A 24080-nucleotide genomic window follows, 5' to 3' on the forward strand; every position below is an offset into this window, starting at 1 on the left:
GATGACCTTGTCCCTTCCTTTAATATTACACATGATCCATAGTAGGCTGCATGCGGACTGCTGCAGTCATGGCACTTCGTGAATACATTCACGCAGTTGTCCAATTTATATTGATGTTATCAGCAATTTGCACATAGAGTTTCCCATGAGAGGAATATGAGCTATGCCCATATCGCTGGCTTTTGAAACATTTACTTGAGTTCAGAATGAATAGCCCGACTCAACAACTGAGGAAAGCTAAGCTGACTCTCTCATGCAAACACATTCGGTTAAGATGAGGACTAGATCATTGTGCTTATTTCCATTGCTTGCCTTTTTTATTGTTTGCACCCAACCGCAGCGACCACTTGGTCAAGCAGTGCATCTAGAATGACTGTTCTTCTCATTTAACAAATCTCTTTTAAGTAGGTATAGAAAACGAAAACAAGATTGTGAGGATCATACTAAGAGTACATGTACGTGCCATTATCCATGCCATTTCTTCCCTTACAAATAATCGAAAATAAGTCATCGTTTCTTCTATATTATCTGGGTGGAAGAAACGAGACTGAAAGAGTTAAGGTTGCATAAAATTAAAGGGCCTCCAATCCATCAGAACAATGTTTTATTATGAAGCAATTTTCAAGGTTCTCAAAGGTCTTCATGGATCTTTACGAGCAAAAAATTTTCATACCAGTGCATTTAGTACCACTGAAACCAGTTTAATCATAGTAGGAATCAAAAAAGCACATAAGTGCATAATTTCAATTCCTGAGAAAAGGTCGTTTTAACTGCATTACTTAGCAATAGTAAATAGCCACTCAAATTCTCTTGAAGTGTTCAGCACAATAAATGCGAATGAATTGAAACTTTACATGCTATTAGTGGAAGTATTGAAATATCAATAATTAACAAAATCCAATCCCAAATTTTATTAGTGTGCTGAATAACTCACACAACTGATTTAGTAAAGAGCAGTTAAACATTTCAATGCAGAAAGAAGCGCTTGTCTGCAACAAAGAGCTTAAATATCATAATAATGAAAAGTGAAGACTTAAAACATTTCATCCTAGTATAGAACTACAGGTGTACACATGCTGAACTTCCATGAAAAAAACTAAGGAAAATATGAAAAGCAAGAAGGAACAATGAGGAGTGCACACAACTCAGCACTGCTACGTCAGAACTGTCAGACGCTGCGTCACTGATGTGTCAGGTGCACTAGTGGTGGCGAGGTGCCTATTGAAGTGGCTTTTATGTCCAAAGGTTTGATGGTAAAAGTTGCACTGAAATGGCCTCTTATGTGGGTTGTGCATGTGTCAGTTCTGTGCGAACTTCTTCAAGTAACTCTGAGGACATGAAGAGCCCTGACATGGTGTCTCCCTGAGTTGTACACAGGTGATCCTTCACTACGGACTTTGAGTGGACGAGCGGGTGTCGGTTCGGTGCAGACTTCCACGACAAGTTCCCAGGACATGGACACTGAAACAGCCTCTCACATTAGGGGAAGTGAAGTTCAGTGCGAACTTCCATGAGTACATCCGAGTACATGAAGAGCACTGACATGGACTCTCACTGAGTGGATGCACACGTGGTCATTCAGTAAGGACTTTTTCGGATTGCTGAGGTCATACAGGACACTGAAATGGCCACCCACCTGTGTGGATGCTTGGCTGTTGGTTTATTGCAGACTTCCACAAGAAGTTCTCAGGACATGACCGGCTCTGAAACAGCCTCTCACATTAGTGGAAGTGCAAGTGGACCTTCCATGTCGACTTTTGTGAGAAGCTTTGAGGGCATAAAGGGCATTGAAATGGCTTCTTGCCTCTGTGGGAGCACAGGTGCAGGTTCAGATGACTCTTCTGTGAAAATGTCTGAGGGCACGAAGGGCAATAAAATGGCTTCTCGCCTGTATGGGTGTGCAGGTGTTGGTTCAGAGTACTCTTTCGTGAGAAGCTCTGAGGGCATGAAGGGCATTGAAATGGCTTCTCTCCTGTGTGGGTGTGCAGGTGCTGGTTCAGATGACTCTTTCGTGAGAAGCTCTGAGGGCACGAAGGGCACTGAAATTGCTTTTTGCCTGTGTGGGTGCGCAGGTGCTGGTTCAGATTACCCTTATGTGAAAATCTCTGAGGGCACGTAGGGCATCGAAATGGCTTCTCGCCTGTGTGGGTGTGCAGGTGTTGGTTCAGAGTACTCTTTACTGAGAAGCTTTGAGGGCACGCAGGGCACTGAAATGGCCTCTCGCCTGTGTGGGTGCGCAGGTGCTGGTTCAGAAGACTCTTTCGTGAGAAGCTCTTGGGGCATGAAGGGCATTGAAATGGCTTCTCGCCTGTATGGGTGTGCAGGTGTTGGTTCAGAGTACTGTTTTGTGAGAAGCTCTGAGGGCACGAAGGGCATTGAAATGGCTTCTCGCCTGTATGGGTGTTCAGGTGTTTGATCAGAGTACTCTTTTGTGAGAAGCTCTGAGGGCACGAAGGGCATTGAAATGGCTTCTCTCCTGTGTGGGTGTGCAGGTGCTGGTTCAGAGTACTCTTTCGTGAGAAGCTCTGAGGGCACGAAGGGCATTGAAATGGCTTCTCTCCTGTGTGGGTGTGCAGGTGCTGGTTCACATGACTCTTTTGTGAAAATCTCTGAGGGCATGAAGGGCATCGAAATGGCTTCTCGCCTGTGTGGGTGTGCAGGTGTTGGTTCAGCGTACTCTTTAGTGAGAAGCTCTGAGGGCACGCAGGGCACTGAAATGGCCTCTCGCCTGTGTGGGTGCGCAGGTGCTGGTTCAGATTACTCTTTACTGAGAAGCTTTGAGGGCATGCAGGGCACTGAAATGGCCTCTCGCCTGTGTGGGTGCGCAGGTGCTGGTTCAGATAACTCTTTCGTGAGAAGCTCTTAGGACACGAAGGGCATTGAAATGGCTTCTCCCCTGTGTGGGTGTGCAGGTGTTGGTTCAGAGTACTCTTTTGTGAGAAGCTCTGAGGGCATGAAGGGCATTGAAATGGCTTCTCACCTGTATGGGTGTGCAGGTGTTGGTTCAGAGTACTCTTTTGTGAGAAGCTCTGAGAGCATGAAGGGCATTGAAATGGCTTCTCACCTGTGTGGGTGCGCAGGTGCTGGTTCAGAGTACACTCTTGTGAGAAGCTTTGAGGGCACAAAGGGCACTGAAATGGCCTCTCGCCTGTGTGGGTATGCAGGTGCTGGTTCAGATAACTCTTTCGTGAGAAGCTCTGAGGGCATGAAGGGCATTGAAATGGCTTCTCTCCTGTGTGGGTGTGCAGGTGCTGGTTCAGATGACTCTTTCGTGAGAACCTCTGAGGGCATGAAGGGCATTGAAATGGCTTCTTGCCTGTATGGGTATGCAGGTGTTGGTTCAGAGAACTCTTTCGTGAGAAGCTCTGAGGGCATGAAGGGCATTGAAATGGCTTCTCCCCTGTGTGGGTGTGCAGGTGGTGGTTCAGAGTACTCTTTCGTGAGAAGCTCTGAGGGCATGAAGGGCATTGAAATGGCTTCTCTCCTGTGTGGGTGTGCAGGTGCTGGTTCAGATGACTCTTTCGTGAGAAGCTCTGAGGGCATGAAGGGCATTGAAATGGCTTCTCTCCTGTGTGGGTGTGCAGGTGGTGGTTCAGATGACTCTTTCGTGGGAACCTCTGAGGGCATGAAGGGCATTGAAATGGCTTCTTGCCTGTATGGGTGTGCAGGTGTTTCATCAGAGTACTCTTTCTTGAGAAGCTCCGAGGGCACGGAGGGCACTGAAATGGCTTCTCTCCTGTGTGAATGCACAGGTGTTCCTTCAATGTAGACTTCACCGTGAAGCTCCTAGTGCATAAATGGCAATGAAATGGCATGTCACCTCTGTGGATGCACAGGTGTTACTTTAGAATGACTTTTTGTGAGAAGCTCTAAGAGCGTAAAGTGCTCTGAAATGGCCTCTTGGCTGTATGACTGTACAGGTGTTGCCTTAGCTTGAACGTTCGCGAGGAGCTCCGAGGGCACATATGGAATTCAAACACACGCTGACCTGCATGGATCCTGGTGAGCACTTCAGATCACAGTTTATCCATCTCATAGACACAGCAGTTACAGTGGTGGCGGTATCCTTGATGTAACTGCACCATCTGCATTTGCTGGACAGCTCGAATGCATCAATCCTGCACCAAGAAAACAAGACAGGTTACCCGAGTAATGCTTTTCACATAAAAATAAAAATGTAATTATAAAATGCTGAAGAAATGAAATTACATAGATAGTAGTGGTAAAGATCAGCCTTTTCTTCATTCATTGTCTTGGTAGTGATTTCAGATCAAATCAGAGCACAGCAGGTCAACCATTTTGATTTGGAAAATATAAATATATTTTTATGATTGCCCTATGGCCAAGTCTATGAAATTTGCACAAATTTTTGCTTAAAACATTTTTTAACTGTAAGATATAGTGAGAAGACTAGGAGCATGGTATTAGGCAACCTGCCATTGCAGTCAAGTGCAACAGCCCACACATTCTGTAATACCATCATGGGCTCGATGACCAAATTAAGAAGAGCAGCACTTCATCTCGAACTAGGTTTCACGGTATTGTCTGTTGTTGTAGATAATTAATTACTTTTCTGAAATTTATTTATAAATGCTGCCGACTCACTTGAGTCTGAGGAATGAATATACAGAAAATGTAATCAAGGGACAAAAAACACAAACATTGGAAAACAATATTATAGCCAAACAATACAAATCACAAATGTGACAACATATCTACTTTCAACAACGAACTTAGGCCATTCATTCCATTCTTGTCTTAGAATATAATTACTATCTATAAGCATTATTCACAGCACATAGGTCCTGTATCATTTTACTGTGTTACTGACGAATGCTGGCACAAGCAGGACACAGGTAAAATTATTTCATAATGCCGAAATGTTGCGCACTAAATGCAAGAGTTGTAGCCTGTCTAGCGCGTCGTCCCTGTAGCTATTCAAGATGGAGAGTACTCAGCATCTGTGACACACTGTTTTTCTGCAGAAATTGCACATGAACGTACCTGCTATCTACTGTAATAATTCTAATTTGACAATATTTTATTGCCATATGGATACCGTAAAGCTTATGCATATTCATAGCTAGGTCTGACAGCATAGCGAACGCCCTTATACATTTACCTGCATAGAGGCTCCTTTGAAATTGCGTCAAAGGTCCATAAACTTATGAGAGCGCTCATGCAAATGTTTTCAATATGCTCGTACCACCTCATGTGTTCTGTTAGAATTACCTGAAGGTACTAATAGGTAGAAACATTGTTAGGTGTTGTTGCCAATAAAATAGGGAAAGTGTAAAGGTGCTGCTTATCTTCATAGCACAGCACTAATTAATGTTCGAGCTCATTTCCAGCCCTTCATACCAGTGGCAAATCTTATCAAGGTTATTGCTGAGCTTAGTTTCATCAGCTTGTGATTTAACTACTGTGTACAATACTGACACGTGTACTTTATCAGGCTACCACGTTTCGCCACCTAACAAATGTTATCGCACGGCGTGGAACGCGCCTGCATGTATCTGAAGTTTCTGGAAAGTTATCGATGCTTCTATCCACTGTTTGTTGTCGCTGAACCTTGTGTTATCTGATTTCATCGCCTGATGCGAATGGTGTAGAACTTTGTGGAAGGCACACGGGTCCCAGCGATTAGTCTGGAACATTCAACGACTGCTGTATAAAAGCCGACGCGCTGGACCCGCTGATCAGATTTTCGACGATCGCCGACCGTATTCACCGCTATCGTTGTGCTATAAGTGTAGCCTGTTTTGTGGGCACAGGTTCGCCCAATAAAAGTTAGTTTTGTCTTTCACAGTATTGCTACTGTGTTCTTCAACGTCGCCACCACGTGACAATACATCGAACCATATTTGCTATGTCATTGACTATTAGGAACAGAAAAGGTCCCATGATCCCTATCCTATGCTACACCTGACGTGAAAGGAAATGCCTCAAATACGATTGCCGACTTTAACATACTGAACACGGTTTTCAATATAGGCTCTGATAAAATGCACAGATTTGGTGTCTATTCGACTGCGTAAAGCTTACATGGAGCTTTATGCTCAGGCACTTAATCAAAGGCACTGGCAAAACTAAAAAAATACTGTCTATTTGTTCCCTGTTATTAACTGCTAAGTCGTTGAGTGACAGTAAAGGTCTTCCTTAAAACCATGCTGGACTCCAAACAACGTGTCTTCATCTAGGTATTGATCATATGCTCAGATAACAGATCATATGCTCTAACCTATTGCTGCAAAGTTGGGTCAGTGAGAAAGGAGGTTGATTTTGCACATTTAGGGGATGCACCCGCAGTGTTGGAAGCAGGTGTATTTAGCAATGAATGGGTGGACACACAATATGCTGCATGGCCAACAATAGCATATACTTTGCGAGTACTTGACCGGCTGTCTCGCGGAGAATATGTTCTTGTTCAAGACCAAGAGCCAAGCCAATAAATCTTCCACAGTGCCCTGCTGTAGCATTTATTCGATGATACGGCACGCATATCTCCCAATGGCACCGACTGTTCTTACGATGAGTCACTTATTGCTTGCAAAACCCACCCATTCACTACAACTTTGAATTGAAACAATGAAACAGTCCTTTAGGGCACCAGTAGGAGTGCTAGAGTATAGTCGAGGCACTGAAGCACAGTTTATGCTGCGTTGACAATAAAACGTAAATTACCTTGTGCAGTGATGGAACAGCCATTTGACCTTCTGGCGCAGATCTTAGCACCAGTAAGAAGCTGATTTTGCACAGCAACTAGCACTTCTGGCACAGTTTCAAACCTACGTCAATCTTTCCTTCTTTCATTTAGATTATTCAAGACAAATTCGGCTCAATACCATATAGTGTAATTTTAACTGAAATAGGCAATTAATATAGCTGACACCATTTTATGTGCATAAATAAGGCATTCGGGATAAAAAGAACCCAACTTTTAAAGTAATGGTCAACCCTTTGCATGCATCACGGTATAAAGCTGTTTATTGATGGTACTGCTCAGCACTTATTAATAATTAAAAAGTTTCGTCGTCAGCAGATACTGACAATATTAACTCTAAATTACTAAAGAACACTGTCTCTGAGCAGGTTTTTATTCCATATTTTTCATCAATCTTTATGACTGGTCAGATTCCACAAGATTGGAAACCACTAGTCATACCAATCTTCAAAGACGTCAGCGAAAACATGGCTGAAAACTACCAACCGATATTGTTGATGTGTATCTGCTGTAAAATGATGGATTATGTCACGGTGCCACGGGAGGGACAAAGACAGCGATCACCAACAAGACGCAAGAGACGACGTAGAGCTAACCCACATACAGTAGGTCGTGAGCTAACCTAACGTTCGGCCATACTGGTTTTACCGGCCATATCTTCTGTAGAGTAATCATGGTCCCATTTAACCTTATATCTCTGCCCACTTAATTTTTGGTGGAGGCACTGGGTTTTGCAAAAGATGGAACTCCGCAGCGGTCTTGTGACCTCACTTGTGTCACCGAACAAATGCTTAGAAAACGGACCTAACCTTCCGACTGACTTTGTCGCTCGTTTTATACATTTTTGGATTAATCAAACTGCTTTGACTGACGATATTTAAAAAAAGATCTTGGCAGATCGAACCGTAGCTTGATATTTTTTGAAAGTGATAGCTTGTACATTACAAGAGACGACTGCGAATTTCAGTGGCGAAAGTACTCCTCAACCACCATAATAGGCCTTACACAGAAAGCAGTACACTTATACAGCATAAAGACTTCCTCAATCATAAGACACAGTGCTTAACCTTGACTTTGCAGAAACATGCCAAAGCATAACAGTATAATGAGAGACGTGCAGCAAATTTCTTTTTGCCCCAAGAATGACTTATACCTACTATGGCATATTGGCCAGCAAGTGCACAGCTTTACAAGTGTTATTAGGACTGTGTTAAAAAAACTTACCATATTAGAGCGTAATTTCAGGCACGATTGCATCCCGTAACTTCTTCCTTGATCGTCATCAGGAAGATATGCGCACTGTTGTTTTATAAAGTGTTGCTATGTGACGCGCAAATGCTGACTTGCATGAGTTTACTTCCCCCTTTTCAAGCATGCGTCCATGGTTTAATGGGTAGAGCATCGATCTTCTGTAGCTGGGGGCAAAGTTTTAATATAACCAACGAACGTTTTTGTTCATTTTATTTTTAGTGATGAGACATCCAGTAAGCCAAGCTGACCATAAATGGCCAGAAACTGACAAACTGCAAAGTGGAGGGAAGAGGCAAAGAAAGCTATCACTTTAAAAGCTACAAATGAATATCAAGAAAGAAAAATACTGTGCAGTGAGTTGAGAATAATCAGACAGCCCTTTGGGACCGCAAAAAGCCTATTCATGCTAAATGTCATTCTGTGGCAACACATGATATCTGTGTAAGGCCTACTATAAGTGACAGCCAGGCTATTAGCTCAATTTTTCCATGTACTTGGCATCTGCATTAGACCTGCAACAGAGGAAGAAGCACGACAACTTTACAGAGAAGTTAATGCCCCGATTGAGTCGATGGGCATGCGGCTGAGGAAATGGCCATCGCAGAGTCACCATGAGCTAACTGCTGCAGCCAATGAAACCGCCATTCCTGCTCGAAATAATATGGGGCTCTGTGACACAAGCTTTGACAGTTGCCTCAAGATCTGCATTTGGGTTTCTCCAGACAGAACACAAACCATGCAAGAGGTCTATTATGTAGACTGTATCAAGAATACTTGATCCCCTTGGAATGACTGTACATTTCAGTTTTAAGCATTAAGGGCTGTGACAATGAAAGATTGGTTAAGACAGCGAGCCGCGAGAACTGTAGAAAGTGGAGAAACTGGTGCTCAGAGCTGCATCGTATTCGTGCCCAGGCTGTCCCTTGTTGGGTGAATGCTGAGCCAGGAAATCAAACCATTCAAGCGCAGATGTTTTGTAATACCAACTAGATAGCTTATGGAGCCTGCACATTTGTTCAGGTATTTTGAACATGAGCGCATGTCCGCGGCTTGTGTAATGGCCAAATAAAGAGTATCAAATATAAAGAAGATCCTGCCACTGAGATTGCAACTTTCTTGGTACATTGCTAGGAGCCAGGTTGGTGAAGTTCATGATTAGCTCCCTCAAGGCATAAGATAGTTCTAACCTTTTTGAACCAATTCTAGTCACGCTGCATTGCATCAGAGGATCGCCATTCCAATGGCAGCATTTTGTCGGTCAGCAGAGTGTCGGAAATTCAATGCAACTCTCACAAAACAAGTGCATTGTTCAACGGTACTGCTCTCAAAGGAGGTTTGAGTGGAAGCTTATTGCAGAACAGGCAGCTTGGTAGGGAGGCTTTTGGGAGAGGATGTTAAGAACTGCAGTTCCAGCCTCCAGAAGGTTCTCAGCAAGGTGAAGCTGATGCCTCAAGAATTTGGGATAGTGTTGCATAAAATAAAGGCAGTAATGAAATGCAGGCCTCTCACTTAAATGTCCTCGTCACCAGAGCAAATGGAAGTACTTACACCAGCCCATTTCTCTAATGGTAAGCGACTCAAAAGGCTTTCTGTATCGCAAAGAAGACACAGACATTTCAGTTCCAAAATCCACAGTGACGAGAAGGTGCTGTCATGGCACAGTTCGTTGAGCAATTTTGGAAAACATGGCAGAGAGAGCACCTACTGAGCCGCCATTCTGCACACCATATAAGTGTTCAAGCTCAAGCTTCAAACAATCTAAATGATGGAGTTTGTGCTTGTTTATCAAGCTTAAGCATCATGACTGCTATGGAAGGCTGGGCAGATCGCAGAGGTACATTGAGGACATGATCAGAACATAAACATCTGTTGAATTAAGCTTTCAAACAACTCAGTAACACACAGGCCTGTCCAGCATTTTCTTTAATTGAGCTTTTATCAACTTAGCAGACTCAAACTACACGCCTTTCAGGGGCAGAGGATAGTGAAGAGTTTTGCTGCTTCTTGCGCAAGCATAACCATCATCTCTAAGAAAACTAAGAACAGGGACAGCGTCTGCCATGAACTCTCTCACAGTATATGGTTGATTTACTTGAAAATTTGTTCTCGCAATGGCCATGATCATATTTTGTACCCTCTCCCTTTCAAGAATCACAGAATATCTGATTGAATTAAAGAATTACCATATTTAAGAACAGCAACTCTGCAGAAATAATTGCACAATAGGTGTCATGGATGCTACTCAAGCTACAAAAAGCCTGCCTAAAAGTGTACCTGAAATTAGTGTAGAGAACATGCAGATGGAATGAGCCACTGCTTTTTACTAAGACAAGACTTTAGCTTCTTCGTCCAACTTTTCTAAAACTTATATTTGGCTGCCCCATTATAGGCCTTACGCTAACCATGAATCAAAAGGATATCAGCACCATACAGTCAAAATGAGGACAAGCAGAGCTCTACAATCATTGTCATTACATGCTGATGAAAAGAACATTTAGGACCACTTCCACAACTGAGAAAGCTAGATGCTTGATTATGAAGGTACAGACGCCAGCTCTATCCAATACACAGATGTTGAGCGGGCGTTGGACAGTCAAGGCAGCTGCTGGCACCATCCTGCTCTCTAAAAGTATTCTCCACTGATGTATGAGCAGAGTGGCTGAGAGGCACAATCCTGGACTGCCAATCTGTTGACTGTGAGTTAATGCTCTTCCAGCAGAATGAGAACATTTCGTTCTTTGTAGTTTTCTTGCAAAGGATTTTGGGATAGGCGGAAGCACCACTAAAGATAAAAACAAGCAGGAGAGTTTTGTACAGGGCAGCCTGCTTGAGATGAATTTTCACACACGTCACTAGAGAAATAAACTCCAGTGCAAGCTGCAGAACTGCTGGCATCGTAGTTGCAGCAATGAAGGCACGGAATCAGAAAATAATTTTTAGCACTTCCTTCAAAACCTATATAGCTGATGAAAAAGTGTCGCAACAGGTGCCATTAGATGACAATACAGTTAAACCTCGATAAATAGAGGTCGGTAATATCGGCACTTTACTTCGTTAGTTCAAAATTTAGCTAAATTGAAATTCAACCTTTTCGCTAAGTACTGTCACCAACCGATTATTTTTTACTCGGAAGGGGCGTAACGATTCAACTTGACTCCGTTTCCCCATTTTCCTTAACATACACTAGCATGCCATCAACTTGCCTAATAAAGTTTTTTTCCCCGTTACATTATATTTGCAGTAAAATCGTCTGATGGTTTTCACATTATTTCTCTGGGAATTTGTTGTTTTTTTCAGTGTGTCGATGGCAGCTTCTCTAAACGATGGATGGATGGAAGAATGAGGCTCAACCCTTTGAATCTGGCGGCGGCGCACGCCACCTAACCTTGAATGGTACTATATGCATGCATACCTATGTATTTACTCCTTAACTTTTGTGTTGATGTTATCCACCAATCAGATAGCCTCCGTTTAGTTATTTATACCTGTTCGAAGTCTATTTTACTTTCACTGTCTTTAAAACCTAAATTTGAATAGTTCCCCGTTACATTCCACTGCAGGGTGAAGTTGTTCACAAGCAAATATCAGGTGTTCAGCCGTTTCCTCCTCCTCTCCACACGCCCCGCACAACAAGTCTATCTCCTGGTATCGGGCTCGGTACGTTTTAGTCCGCAGTACACCTGTCCTGGCCTCAAACAACAATGAGCTTCCCTTAGAGTTATCGTAAATATTTTCTTTGGTTATTTCTAGCTTAAACGTCCTGTATGTCTCTAATGCTGATTTGGTTTGAACTTCAATCATGGAGAGCGACCTCTGTGTGGTAACCCGAAACGAGCGGCGAAGTCCTTTATATCGCGCCGATCACGGAGGAAGGAAACTCAGGAGAGGCCCTGACGTCACTTTTTGCGAAGCTAAAGTGACGCCGGAAGTTTGCGTTGCTCATGGCGTTGCTCCGCCTATCGGGCCAGCTCTTCTCTCTTGTTTACATTTCTCGCGAAACCAGGCCGCGCTGCGCGCAACCGTGCTGCTCGGACCCGCGCGCTCCGCAGTTCGTTAGCACGTTAGCATGATTCCGCCAAAGAGGGCAAGATTTCCCGCGGATATTCCTTCATCCGTTGCCATTGCCGTGGCGCGGCACATTGCGTACAGCGTTGCAGGCGCGTTCACTTCACGAACTTTAGTTCCTCCTGTCCCACCTGGCCACAGCAACATCCGGTAGAGCACGGTCCAGATAAAACGCAGCGCAACAAAACACGGAGACCAACGCAAACCTGCCCGCACGGCGCCTTTGCCACGGTACGAAACCTACGGAACACGTGTGAGCGCACAGAACAATCACAAAGCCGCCATTGTGGCCCGAAAGGCTACAGCCATAGAGTTTCTCACTACGTTACCTAGAGGGAAATCTGGCGCTGCTGCGCTGTGGTATGCATGGGAATGCCGGTATATTGTGGATTCGGATTGACATCGTTCTCGTAGAGACAGGACACCTTGAAGACGAAAGTGTCTGCGTTCACCCGGTGAACGCAGCGCAAGCGTTAGGTTCACCCAAACGTCACGTCCGGGACGTCACATCAGGTCTTTGTTTTTTTCACGTCCGTGATGTCACATCCGGCCTTTTTGGCGGCATAATATGGCATATGGCAGGTTCGGAGTGCACGAAGCGGTGGATCGCTTATTTTTCGGGCTTTTGCTTCTCGTAAGTATACTTCGTCTTTGCGTTTGATGTGCATCTACTACGCGTAGCTAATCTTTCGACTGCATGATGCCATATATAGGTGTTCTGTGATGATACTTTATAGCCAGGTTCCTCACGAGCTTTTGTGATGCATTGCAGGGACCGCCACACCGGCCAGCCAGTGCTACAGTGTCCTAATGCAGAGAACGTATATTACACGGAACTGCGCTCCTTCAGAGTTATTTAGAGTCTTTGTCAGAAGCACGTAACAGTAACATTACTTGGTTACGGTGCTGCTACATGGCAGAATATTTGAATGGCAGATGTCCCGAGTGCGGCATGTAAGTACGTACGTACGCGCGCTTGTTTAGCCTAAATAAGAGTTTCTATTGTTCCCCAATGGAAATGCACATTCCTGATGCACGGTTCAGATCTGCCGGCTAAGGGCAGTAGTGAATAAAGTCACCAAATTGCGGCCTCGTTGCGGTCTCGCATTGCGGCCTCATTGCACGGTCGGGAAAAATTGCTTTAGAACCAAAATTTCGCTGCGCTGTCAGTAGCCATTCACTGATAAGCTTTCTCCGCAGCGTAATGCTCAGTGCAGGTGTGATGGGGGTTATGTGTGCGGTCGGTATGTGACCGATATTCCTGAACGCAGTGTCATTCAGCGATGTGCACAGCTGTGGCTGATTGTCGAATGTGGGCTGTGACAGGAGTGATGGGGACCATGCTCCTGCCTCGGCCAAGGTTGCAGCGATTTCAGAGCTGCAGGGAGCGCCCAGGCAGAACCTAATCTCGGCCCTATGCTGCAGCTCCAGCTTCTTGAGACGGGCACGTGGTAGTGCCACGAGTGGGAGGACGTACCGCAGGCGTGAGGTGGCTACTGCATGGTACAGCCGCAGAGCCCACCTAGTGGTGCAGCTCTGTCCTCGGGCAACAAGCTGGGAGACTGCCTTGTGGACCCGGAGGACCTGGACGTGCAGGGTCTTGACAGCAGGCAGCCAGGTCAGCCGGTGATGAACGTGTAGTCCCGGGTACGTCACTGCCGGGCTTCAAGGTCGCCTTCCAGTTGCAGCTGTGCAGCGGGCGGTTGCTCTTGGGTGGAGCAGCATGGCCTCTGTCTTCCTTGCCGAGATGGCAAGGCCAATGCAGCTCAGGTAAGCAGCGGCGGTGTCGAGGGCTCTTTGCAGAGCCGAGTGCGCACTGCTGTGGCTGTGTGGTGGATTTCGCACACATAGGGCGATGTGGTCCGCGTTGATGGAGGTATTCACGTGGTTGTGGGGGTCAGTCTGCAGGACAGCAGGCAGTCGGGCCAGGTTGAACAGGAAAGGGCTCACCACTGATCCTTGTGGGACGCCCTCTACCAAATAGGTCCAGGGCCTGCTGAACGACTGGATAAGGCAGGCCGTCAAAGGCCCCCTTCATGCCGATAAGCACCAGGAGCACGGCCTCACCGCAGGCCTTGGCCTCTTCCAGCGTGGAGACCACGTCCACGATGGAGTCCGCACTGCATCAGCTCCGCCGGAAGCCTATCTGCTCATCGGCCAGAAAGCAATGGCCTCCATCAGCTTGCAAGCAGCAGAGGTGAGTGAGACTGGCCGATAGGAGCTCACGTTTTTCAGCCAGCCTTCAGGATGGGGGCCACGTAGGCTGTGCGCCATGACTCCGGCACCTGCCCTGACTGCCAGATGTTTAAGCAGTCAAGCAGGTGCAGCTGCTCGCTGGCGGCCAGGTTGCGAAGCATTTGGGTTCCTGGTGCACTGGGCTCCTGGTGCACTGCGATGCTTGGAGCTCGTGCAGCGTCAGCGGGTCCTGGTAGATAGCCATAACCTGGCTCGATGGCCACCCTGGGTGGTGAGAGAGAAGGGAAGACGGAAAGGCAGGGAGGTTAACCAGGCTGAGTCCAGTTTGCTACCCTACACGTGAGGAGGGGAATGGGGAGTGAAAGAGGAAGAGAGAGAACTTAAGTGTAGGATGTCTATAGTCGGGCACTCAAGTCTGTTGCCCTCAGGTAGCGAAAAAGCGCTCAGACTGCTTTCTGGGCCAATGAACTGTGAGGCCAGGCTCCCAAGACTGGATGACAGGCCATTTACAGAAGCGAAGACCCTGTGTGGTGGTTGTGCAGGCAGCTAGGCAGGCTGACGGAAGGCTGCCCTACCTTCAGGATGGCTGCAGTGCGTGGTTCAGCCAGCGCAAACTGGTTGGCGAGGAGCTCCGCAAGGGCCTCTTCGCTGATGCTCAGCGTGATGGCCACGGCGAGGACAGGTTGTAGGCTTCCTCTCCTGCTGGTGAGGGATTTGAGCAGTCTCCAAGCCAGGGGTCCCCTGGACCTGCCCTCGATGGCAGAGGCTCCTCCTGCGCCGGGCTTGGCGTCTGCAGCGGGCATCTGCACGTCTGTACTCGGTCCAATGCTCTGCCTTGCCCGTCCGGATTGCTCCACGCTCCATACGGCGCCTGGAGGCACGAATGTTGAGCAGGTGGAGGTCCGGAGCGGGGGTATCTGGTTGGGTAGAGCACTGAACGGTGGCAGCCTGAGCACAATCCACGATGGCGCTCAGGAAGTCACGGCCATCTTCCAACTTGCTGCAGTGCTTCCGGAACAGGGACCAGTCTGTGACGTAAGTTCTTGACCTAGGCCTTCTCCCAGACCTGGGGCTGATCACAATAGGGAAGTGGTCAGACCCCCATTTGTCCGAACTTGTGGCCCAGGAGTAGGAGCACTGCTCAGTGTTGAGGGAGAGGTCAATGGCTGTGCGAGCTCTGCGGTAGACGTAGGTGGGCTCCCTGGTGTTCCAAGGTCAGCAGGCCAGCTCAGCTGATGGCATCTGTGAGGCCTTTGCCTCAGCGGGTGCAGCTGCGGCTTCCCCAATCCGTGTGGTGTGCGTTGAAGTCACTGCACAGGACTGCATGCCCACCAAGGCGAACAGCCAGCTGGATGAGGCTGGAGGGATCCCACGGCTTTCCTGGACGGATGCAGATGCTCGCCACAGCCGTGTCCTGGCTGCCAAGGCGTACCACAACGGCGCATTACTCCAAGGGGCCACCGGCGATGTCAGCAACAGGTAGAACAGCACGCGCCAGGATGCTGCGGACATAGATTGCCGTGCGTGGCTTTCCTGGCTTATGAACTCCATCTAGGCAGGGTGCCGCAGTGCAACTGCATGTGGCACAGGTGGTGGCACCCGTGTAGTCGGGAAGCCGTAGGTTCTCGGCCACGGCATATGTCTCCAGCAGTGCGAGTACCGTATAGTGCGGAATATAGGTTGAGGTTTTTTCCCAAAAATATTACTAAAAGTTCACCCCTTGACTTACATACCGGCCCTTGGCACAGCATGAATAGTCGTCTGGCAGCATGTAGGAGCGCAGACCTTTCGGCATCCACATTGTTATCGCCCCCTTGGTGACCGACGCGGCCCAACTCGCAGGCGCTGCGCGGTTCTTTATTCTGACGAAGTTCTTTATTCTATGGCGCAGTGCACCCGGAGCTCAAAGACAGGGTGGCGGATTTTGTCCGCGAGCATCGTGCCAGATCATTGCCAGTCACAGCAGAACTCATCTGCATCAAAGCTATTGAGATCGCCCGAGAATCCGGACTGCCCAAGGAACAATTCAAGGGCTCCATTTATTGGGTTCGTCGCTTCATGCAACGCAAGGGATTCGCACTTCGACAGCGCAAATCAATCTGGCAGAAGCAGCCAGAGGCATACGAGGACAAGTTGGTCGAATTCCAGCGCTATGTTATCCGTCTCCGGCAGCAGCATGGCTACATGTTGGTACAGATCGGCAACGCTGATGAAATGCCGGTGTGTTCGACATGCCGTCGCTCACCACAGTGTGCGAACGCGGCACAAAAGAAGTCGAGCTTCTTTCTACGGGGAACGAGCATTCACGGTGATGCTCGCGTGTACTGCAGATGGCAGAAAGCTGCCCCCATACATAATATTCAAGAGGAAGACGCTGCCGAAAGAGGCTTTCCCACGGGATGTCGTTCGCGTGAATGAAAAGGGCTATATGGACGAGGCCCTCATGCTCAATTGGATTAAGACCGTCTGGAATCGGCAACCAGGGGCACTCTTGCGGTTTCCGAGCATGCTCGTCTTGGATGCCTTTCGCGGGCACTTGACCGCAGGATTGAAGCTGGCACTCCGCGACGGGAGGACGGAACTCGCCGTCATTCCGGGAGGCATGACGTCAACACTTCAGCCACTGGACGTCGTGCTCAACAAGCCTGTTAAAGACCGTGTCCGTGAACAATATAATCAGTGGATGGCCGGCGACAACCTGATGACCCCAACCGGCCAGCTGCGCAGGCCGCCTCTCGTCACTGTGGCCACATGGGTGTCGCAGGTTGTGCTCGCTGCCCGACGATATGGTGGTGTGGGCATTCAAGAAGTGTTGCATAAGCAAGAAGTGTTGCAAAATTTTTTGCATAAGCTAGGAACGCACACAGGAGTCCAAAGAACTTTGTCACCAGGAGAAAAAGTTACAGCACAGTGGGTCGAGTCGTAACGAAACTTGCGAGCGTCCTGGGAGACGTCTGTGTTAAGCGGGGCGAGGCGTCTGCACTCTGCGAGGCGAGACACAAACTGTTCCAAGAAAGGAACTGATGGGGGTACAGGAGTCGAAAGGAATGATACATCAAGAATGAAACTTGGTGAACAGCCATAGATGAAGAAAAAACGTTAAATCCAGTGGTACGTTGCGTAGCCATGTTATAGGCGAATGTCATGAACGACAGGATTGCATCCCCGTTCGTGTGGCCAGGGTAGATGTACAGTCGCATGCAATATGACTTGCAACACTCTTGTTCGTTGTTGAAGGGGCTCCACGGCTGCGCAGCAGCTCTGACATTCGAAATAGCAGTTTAATAGACACCACTAATTGAAGCTGTGTTTCGGTCTGGAACTTACCATGTGTCTGCACAGCCGCACAGCCTTGGAACCCCTTCGACCACGGGTACCGGTGTTGCAATTCATATTGCACGTGACTGTACATCGCAATCATCAAGCTGTTGGTCTGCAGATGGTAACTGGAAGTCGTCTTGCGAATTGTGTTAGAGGTGCACAGAACTTCGGTAAGGATAGAAGAGAGGAAGACTGCTGCAGTCACTGAGGAGAACGCGCAGAGCGCTGCGGTGTAAGATAATGTTGTGTAGAAAGAAATCGGCGACTTCAGCAGCAGTCCAGGATGGTAGAGATGCTGTCTCCGCATAGCGTGTTGGATGGTCTATGGCCGTTGCAATCCAACGATTTCCATGTGAGGTCATGGGAAGAGGACCGTACAAGTCTATTCCAACTACTTCAAAAGGCGAAGCGGGACAAGGCAGAGGTTGTAAAGAGCCAGAAGGAGCTGTTGGGTTTGCTTTGACAATGAACGCAGGGTGCAACATACTTCGCAACGGCTGAAGATGGGCCAGGCCAGGAGCAGCAACTTCATATTCTGTTGCAAGTCTTGTGGTAGCCTAGAGGACCAGTCGTCGCATGATCGTGAAAGGCTTCAAGCACCTCACATTGCAGAGAACATGGTATGACCGGGACCCATTTGTTGCCATCGATGTGATAAATGTTGCGATGTAAAACCCCATTGTGCAGCTTGAATTGATTAAGTTGTCGACGAAGTCAGGCGTTTGGAGGTGACGAAGAATCTTCCATGCGTTGGAGAATAGTTCAGCAGTGTGGGTCGATGCATTAGTGGGACACAAGGACAGATGGGCTGTTGTGTCTTAGCCATTCGAGGGCTACAATGGGTAAAGCCGATGAAGAGGACTCAGGACGTACACAATCACGGAGAGGTTATGGTGAATCGTCATGATTCGGCAGAGGGTAGCAAGAGAGAGCATTGGTGTCTTGATGCTTCTTTGCAGCCCTGTAGGTGACATTGAAATCGTACTCCTGTAGGTGAAGCACACAGCAACCCAGGTGACCTGATAAATTCTTTAGCGATGAAAGCCAGCACAGTGTGTTATGGTCGGTAACGACTGTGAAATGGCGGCCATGAAGACATGGGTGAAATTTTTGCACAGCCCAACAGCAAAGCACTCCTGCTTGGTTATGGTGTAGTAATTTTCTGCACTGGTTAGTGCACGACTAGCCTAAGCAATTACTCGTTCGCGGAATGTGTTGTTGCATTGTAGTAGAATGGCACCGAGACTGACTGCTAGCGTCGGTGTGAAAGATGGTGGGCGCGGTTGGATCAAAGTGGCGCAGTACTGGGTCTGACGTCAGGGCATGTTGCAAAAGCAGGAAAGCATGTTCACATTCGTCGGACGAAACAAAGGGTGCATTACTGGGGAGGAGTTGATGGAGCGGGGACGTAAGTGTAGCGAAGTTGCATATGAAGTGCCGGAAGAAGCAAGTCCAAGAAAACTGTGCATGTCTTTTTGACGCAGTGGACACAAAATTCGAGGATGGCAGTAAGCTTCTCGGGGTCCGGACGAATACCTTCTTTGCAGACTATGTGCCCCAGAACTTTGATGGCCTTGCTGGCCAAACTGCATTTGTGTGTGTGTGTGTGTGTGTGTGTGTGTGTGTGTGTGTGTGTGTGTGTGTGTGTGTGTGTGTGTGCGTGTGTGCGTGTGTTGAGCTGCAAACCAGCATTTGCAAGACAGGCAAGGACTTCATCAAGATGTTGCAAATGTTGTGAGAACATGGTTGAAAACACAATGTCGTCGAGATAGCACAGACAGGTTTTCCATTTCAAGCCACACAAGACTTATCGATCATGCGTTCGAATGTGGCAGGCACATTGCAGAGTCCGAAAGGCATCGCACTGAACTCGTAGAGCCCATCAGGGGTAGCAAATGTCGTTTTTGCTTTGTCGGATTTGGACATCGGTATTTGCCAGTAGCCTGGTCTAAAGTCAAGGCTAGAAAAATACTCAGCACCTTGGAGTGAATCTAGTGCATCATCCATCCGTGACAGGGGGTGAACATCTTTGCGCACGATTTTGTTCAGCGCACGGTAACAGACGCAAGAACACACTGAGCTGTCTTCGTGACAATTGCAACGACATGAGTGTCAACAGCTCAAGTGACAGTTGATCCACGAGGCAACAGTTGGGGTTCGATTTGGTTTATTGCAGTAAGCAATGCAGACCCCTCAGAGAAGCGAATAAGGCCAGGGGTAATCAGAATTGCTCGAGATAGGGTATGGTCATAGGGTAGAATGAATACGCCGCCATCCACAATGTTACAGGAGTTGACACCTATAATCTTTTCTCTAGGTGGCCAAAGAACGTAATCGGAAGAGGTGACAAGACGAATGCATTCTTCGTGGTTAGGAAGAGAATTGCCAGTGGCATCATCCAGTTGTGTGAGGCGCTGACGACAAGAGATAGAAGCAAACGCTAAAGATAAGAAGTCCCACCCCAAGATGAGTTCATGGGTCACTCACGAAATACCGCAAAAACAATGTGGTGAAGAATTTAGTCTATGGACACACGAACAGGACACGGTGCAATTGGACGAATAATAACCTTGGCCGCTGCACAAAGAGAAAGGCCGGAGTAAGGCAATTCTTGTGTTTTATAGAGTCCCAAACAGTCACATGGCAATAATTGCCAAGCGTCTTGTAACATGGAGCCACCTCAGAATTGCGCCAAACAAAGATGATGGATGCAGCCAGTCTTGCCAGATAACTACATTTTGACTATTCTGTATTGTTTGCATTTTTTGTGTAAAAGGAATTGTCGCAGAGAGTTTTATCTTCAGTGGCCTTCAGTTGATGTCATCTGCTACAACTAGCACATAAGTTAACTCCATAGCACCACTAGGATGGAGACATTGTGTCGTGGGGTGCTTCCTTAAAAGTGGACAAGAAGATCCTAAAGGAAAAGTGTGAGATGGTCACAGTAATAACCAAGGCATTTGGCATGGGAATGACCCAGCTATGAAAGTATTATCAGATGTGGACAAGCATATAATACTAAATGGTGCCTTGCACGAGTCCCAAGTGTCAAATGTAATGAGTATTGTGCATTGAAAGGGCCAAAAATGTTTTGTACATGCAAGGGAACACTATGGGCATTTTATAACAGTTGCTTAGATGTACTACATTAACAGGAACCAAACGAACTCCCTTAGACATAAGCATGCAGCAAATTCAAGGACTAGATGAAGCTTCAAAGAAGTAACTGCATTTCATGTAGGATAGGTGTGAATGACCTTTGTGCACGAGATCAGTGACAAAAACACTAAATGAATGCAGTACAGTGTCTGTATCATATCTTGTGCAGACCAAACTAGCCTGGAGTTTCAGCGTTCCTTGTCAGTTCATTTAAATAGGCACTACATTGTTCAAAGTGCAATATTGTTCTACAAAACATAATATGCAAGATGTAGCATGCTAACCCTCGTGGCTCAACAACTACTGAACCGAAACCTGAATGAGCAGTGAAGCTTCCTTGTAATTTTCATCGTAACCATACTTTCGCTCTTGAAAGTGAACCTCTTTAGTGAATTTGCTTGTGTATTAATTTTTCTTTAGGCAAGTATTTTTTATACATGTTAATGTCTCAATCCTGCTTTTTCTTTCCGGGGCTAAAACAAAATGCCTCTTATTTCACTTTGATCTTTTGACCTAGGAAGCCATCATCTGGTGCTGTGTACAGCAAGCACATGCTTCGGGCAAGGAGGGAGCCAGCACCATATCTACATCAGCAAGAACCTCGGTGCTCAAAATAAACATTTTCTGTGCAAATACCTGTCTTTTTATACTTCCAGCATGAATTAATAAGTTTCTTTTGCCTTCACATGCAGGAAGGTTTATAGGAATAAATAGTGACTGTTGAATGCCCAGGAAAAGCCTTGAAGCCATTATACTTGTACAGTGATAAAGTACATGTGTACTTGAACTTAATAGTACAGAAACGAAAAGCAAAGTAATAGGCAAAATGCTCGGGGCAGCAGTCGTATAAATGGTAGATGAACACAGCTAATTGTGCTGTCCAGTTTCATTCAGTTTGACCAAATGTTGCAAGATTTGCCTTCAATATGAATCATTCAGTTTAGCCAGCTAAAGTCGAACTCGTACAAACTTTGGAATGTCTGCTGGGAATTTTAGCATAAATGGTATGTGTGCATCCTTCAGCAGCACCACAAGCCCAGTAAGGTTTTTGTGTTACTGTCCCCCCTCCCTTGGGGTTATTGCAGTGTCTACTTCAAGTGCTTGAGGGTATAATGGAAAATGACTCCATTCTCCAATGAGAAGGCTATATAAATATGCAGGACAAGAGCTTGTAGGCCTGGTTATAAGCATGAATTAGATATGTATAGACCAAAGGCAATATGAATACAATATGTTAAATTGCATTCATATGTGGGAACTGCCCACATCAAAGGAAAGAAAGTGCAATACTTGCAACCTACCAACATAAACATCAGTCTAGGGAAGGATTCTGTAAGGATCCACTAAGTGGACTGTTTCAGCACACACTGATTAGGTAGAGCTATAATCTGGTAGAGCAAGTGGCAATCATCACCATGGGCTCTCGTGCTCTATTCATTCAGCGTGTACTGGAATGGACAGTCCACTTAGTCAACACTTACAGACTAGCCCCCTAGGGCTGTGGAAGCACGCAGTATATTAAGCTTAAGTCTGGAGTGCTACCTTCTGCTTATGTGGCAAGTCCTCCTGTTTACCTGTTCCTTTCAACTGAGAGCTGAGCACTGCCTAGGTTAAGTCAGAAAAAGCAACCAGCGTCCATAGAATTCAAACTATTACTATTTGCCCTATATAAGGGGACAGTGAAGCCTAAAATGACACTTGACTTGGGCCATATTTTTCGCGATATGCCCGAGAATATTGGGATTTCCCATCAATATAACCCTTCCTACATCACATAGTGAACAACCTGAAAACTTAACACTGTTGCGCAGAGCGATGAAGGGTCAGGATTTGAGCGAGAAAACAACACATGACACCTGAGCGCAAGCTATGAACTGGTTTATTTTTCTGCAAGTGAAGCGTACATAAAGCCTACACGCATGCACAGGAGTCCTCTTCCCGGTCTACCTACACCCTCTATTGTCAGTGATTATGCTAATCTCTTTATTGCTGAGTGAAATAGACGGCGGGCTGACACATGAGCCCTGTGGGTCCACCTTGAGGTTGTATGCTTCCACGACTTGTCTTTTCCTTTGGTTCCTACTTTTCAGCAGAATCATTGCCTTGTGATAATCACCAGTTGATAGTTTGTGCTCAGGTGTCTATTGTTTTCTCGCTCAAGTCCTGTCCCTTCGTCACTCCGCACAACAGTGTTAAGTATGTTGAACCAACTAGCACACTGCACAATTTTCCTGATCTTGAAAACAATTGTAAACTAAAGTCCGTGAGAAACAAAGTGTTCTGTCATGACATACAGATTTATGCATGATCACTTGGCTATATAAAAATACAATTTTAGCCAATGTTAACAAAGAGCTTCACTTCTGGTGTTCACTTAAATAATGTCTGTGATGCATTGTGACAGTACGAGGTCCTGGAGATCGTACTGTGGAGATATGTCAACATTGAGCCTATTCCTGTTTAATGTATGGATAGATGCCTTCACGAAGAGTTGGAGAAACTGCACAATACAATGTTTTATATCACATGTAATAATTATGGTGTGATAAAGTGTACACGCTGAGCTTAATGTTTTAGAAAAGCTCAAGAAAAGGCTCCAGAATAGGTATGATGGATAGGCAACCTTTTATTTGGCTCTCTTCATAGTGAAATCTAGACGCATCACCTCAGCCACACTTAGTAAAATCTGTGGGCTCGTACTGCCCATGCCTTTACTGCACAAGTTGCCTTGGTGCTCCCAGTCTTGACAGGTAACACTTAAGCACACTCTCATGCACGTGTTTGTTCCAAAGCTACAGCTGCTAACTAAAGTAACTCCCACATGCGATTCTGTAACTCTAGACCTAACTGCAAAAACGCATGCAGTACTACGAGTTTGGCATGGAGTCCACATGACATGTGCACAACTTCAAATTTCGTATAGGCAACAGATAACTGGTAACCTGTTAGAGTAACAAAATGGATGCCAAGGAAAATTCACCCAAAGCCTTAGGCAGGAAAATGAGGTGTTGTGATGAGATAAATAGCAATCACATTTGATCGACTGACTAAAAGCTGGCAGGGGTATTGCATTTGACATGATTGAAATGAGCTGCAGCATGGCATGGTAACTGTGGCAGCCTTTACAATGCCGCGCACTCTGAATTACACTTATGTGCATCCATATGCTGCAGCGACCAACTGTTTTTATTCAAGAAAGCCAGGTTTGTGGTTCAGCACACATCATACGCTGGCAAACTCACTGATGAGTCAACTCCCTGAGATCATCCCATGAGTCTGAGTGAGCCCAGCTGAGCAGTATTTTGGCGAGTTTGAGCCCGAGTGAGCTCGGCTGAGTAGTATATTCTTATGAGTTCAAGTGAGC

The 24080-nt window shown here is 46.5% G+C and overlaps 1 protein-coding gene across 3 annotated transcripts in view; it reads right to left on the reverse strand.

Moving 5' to 3' along the window:
• Positions 1–587: 587 nt before the first annotated feature.
• The window catches only part of LOC135910662 (zinc finger protein 850-like), a 34009-nt gene continuing 10516 nt past the window's right edge, over positions 588–24080 (reverse strand). For 2 of the 3 annotated variants that reach the window (XM_065442694.2, XM_065442695.2), the window contains exon 2: positions 588–4118. In XM_065442694.2, the coding sequence (XP_065298766.2) occupies positions 1722–3815 (2094 nt within the window). In that variant the 5' untranslated portion in view covers positions 3816–4118 and the 3' untranslated portion in view covers positions 588–1721. Of the gene's footprint in view, positions 4119–12369; positions 12452–24080 lie in introns of those variants that run through there. The other variant, XM_070534362.1, reaches the window with a different exon arrangement.

This window comes from Dermacentor albipictus, chromosome 2, assembly GCF_038994185.2.
Source record: "Dermacentor albipictus isolate Rhodes 1998 colony chromosome 2, USDA_Dalb.pri_finalv2, whole genome shotgun sequence".
Classification (NCBI taxonomy): Eukaryota; Metazoa; Arthropoda; class Arachnida; order Ixodida; family Ixodidae; genus Dermacentor; species Dermacentor albipictus.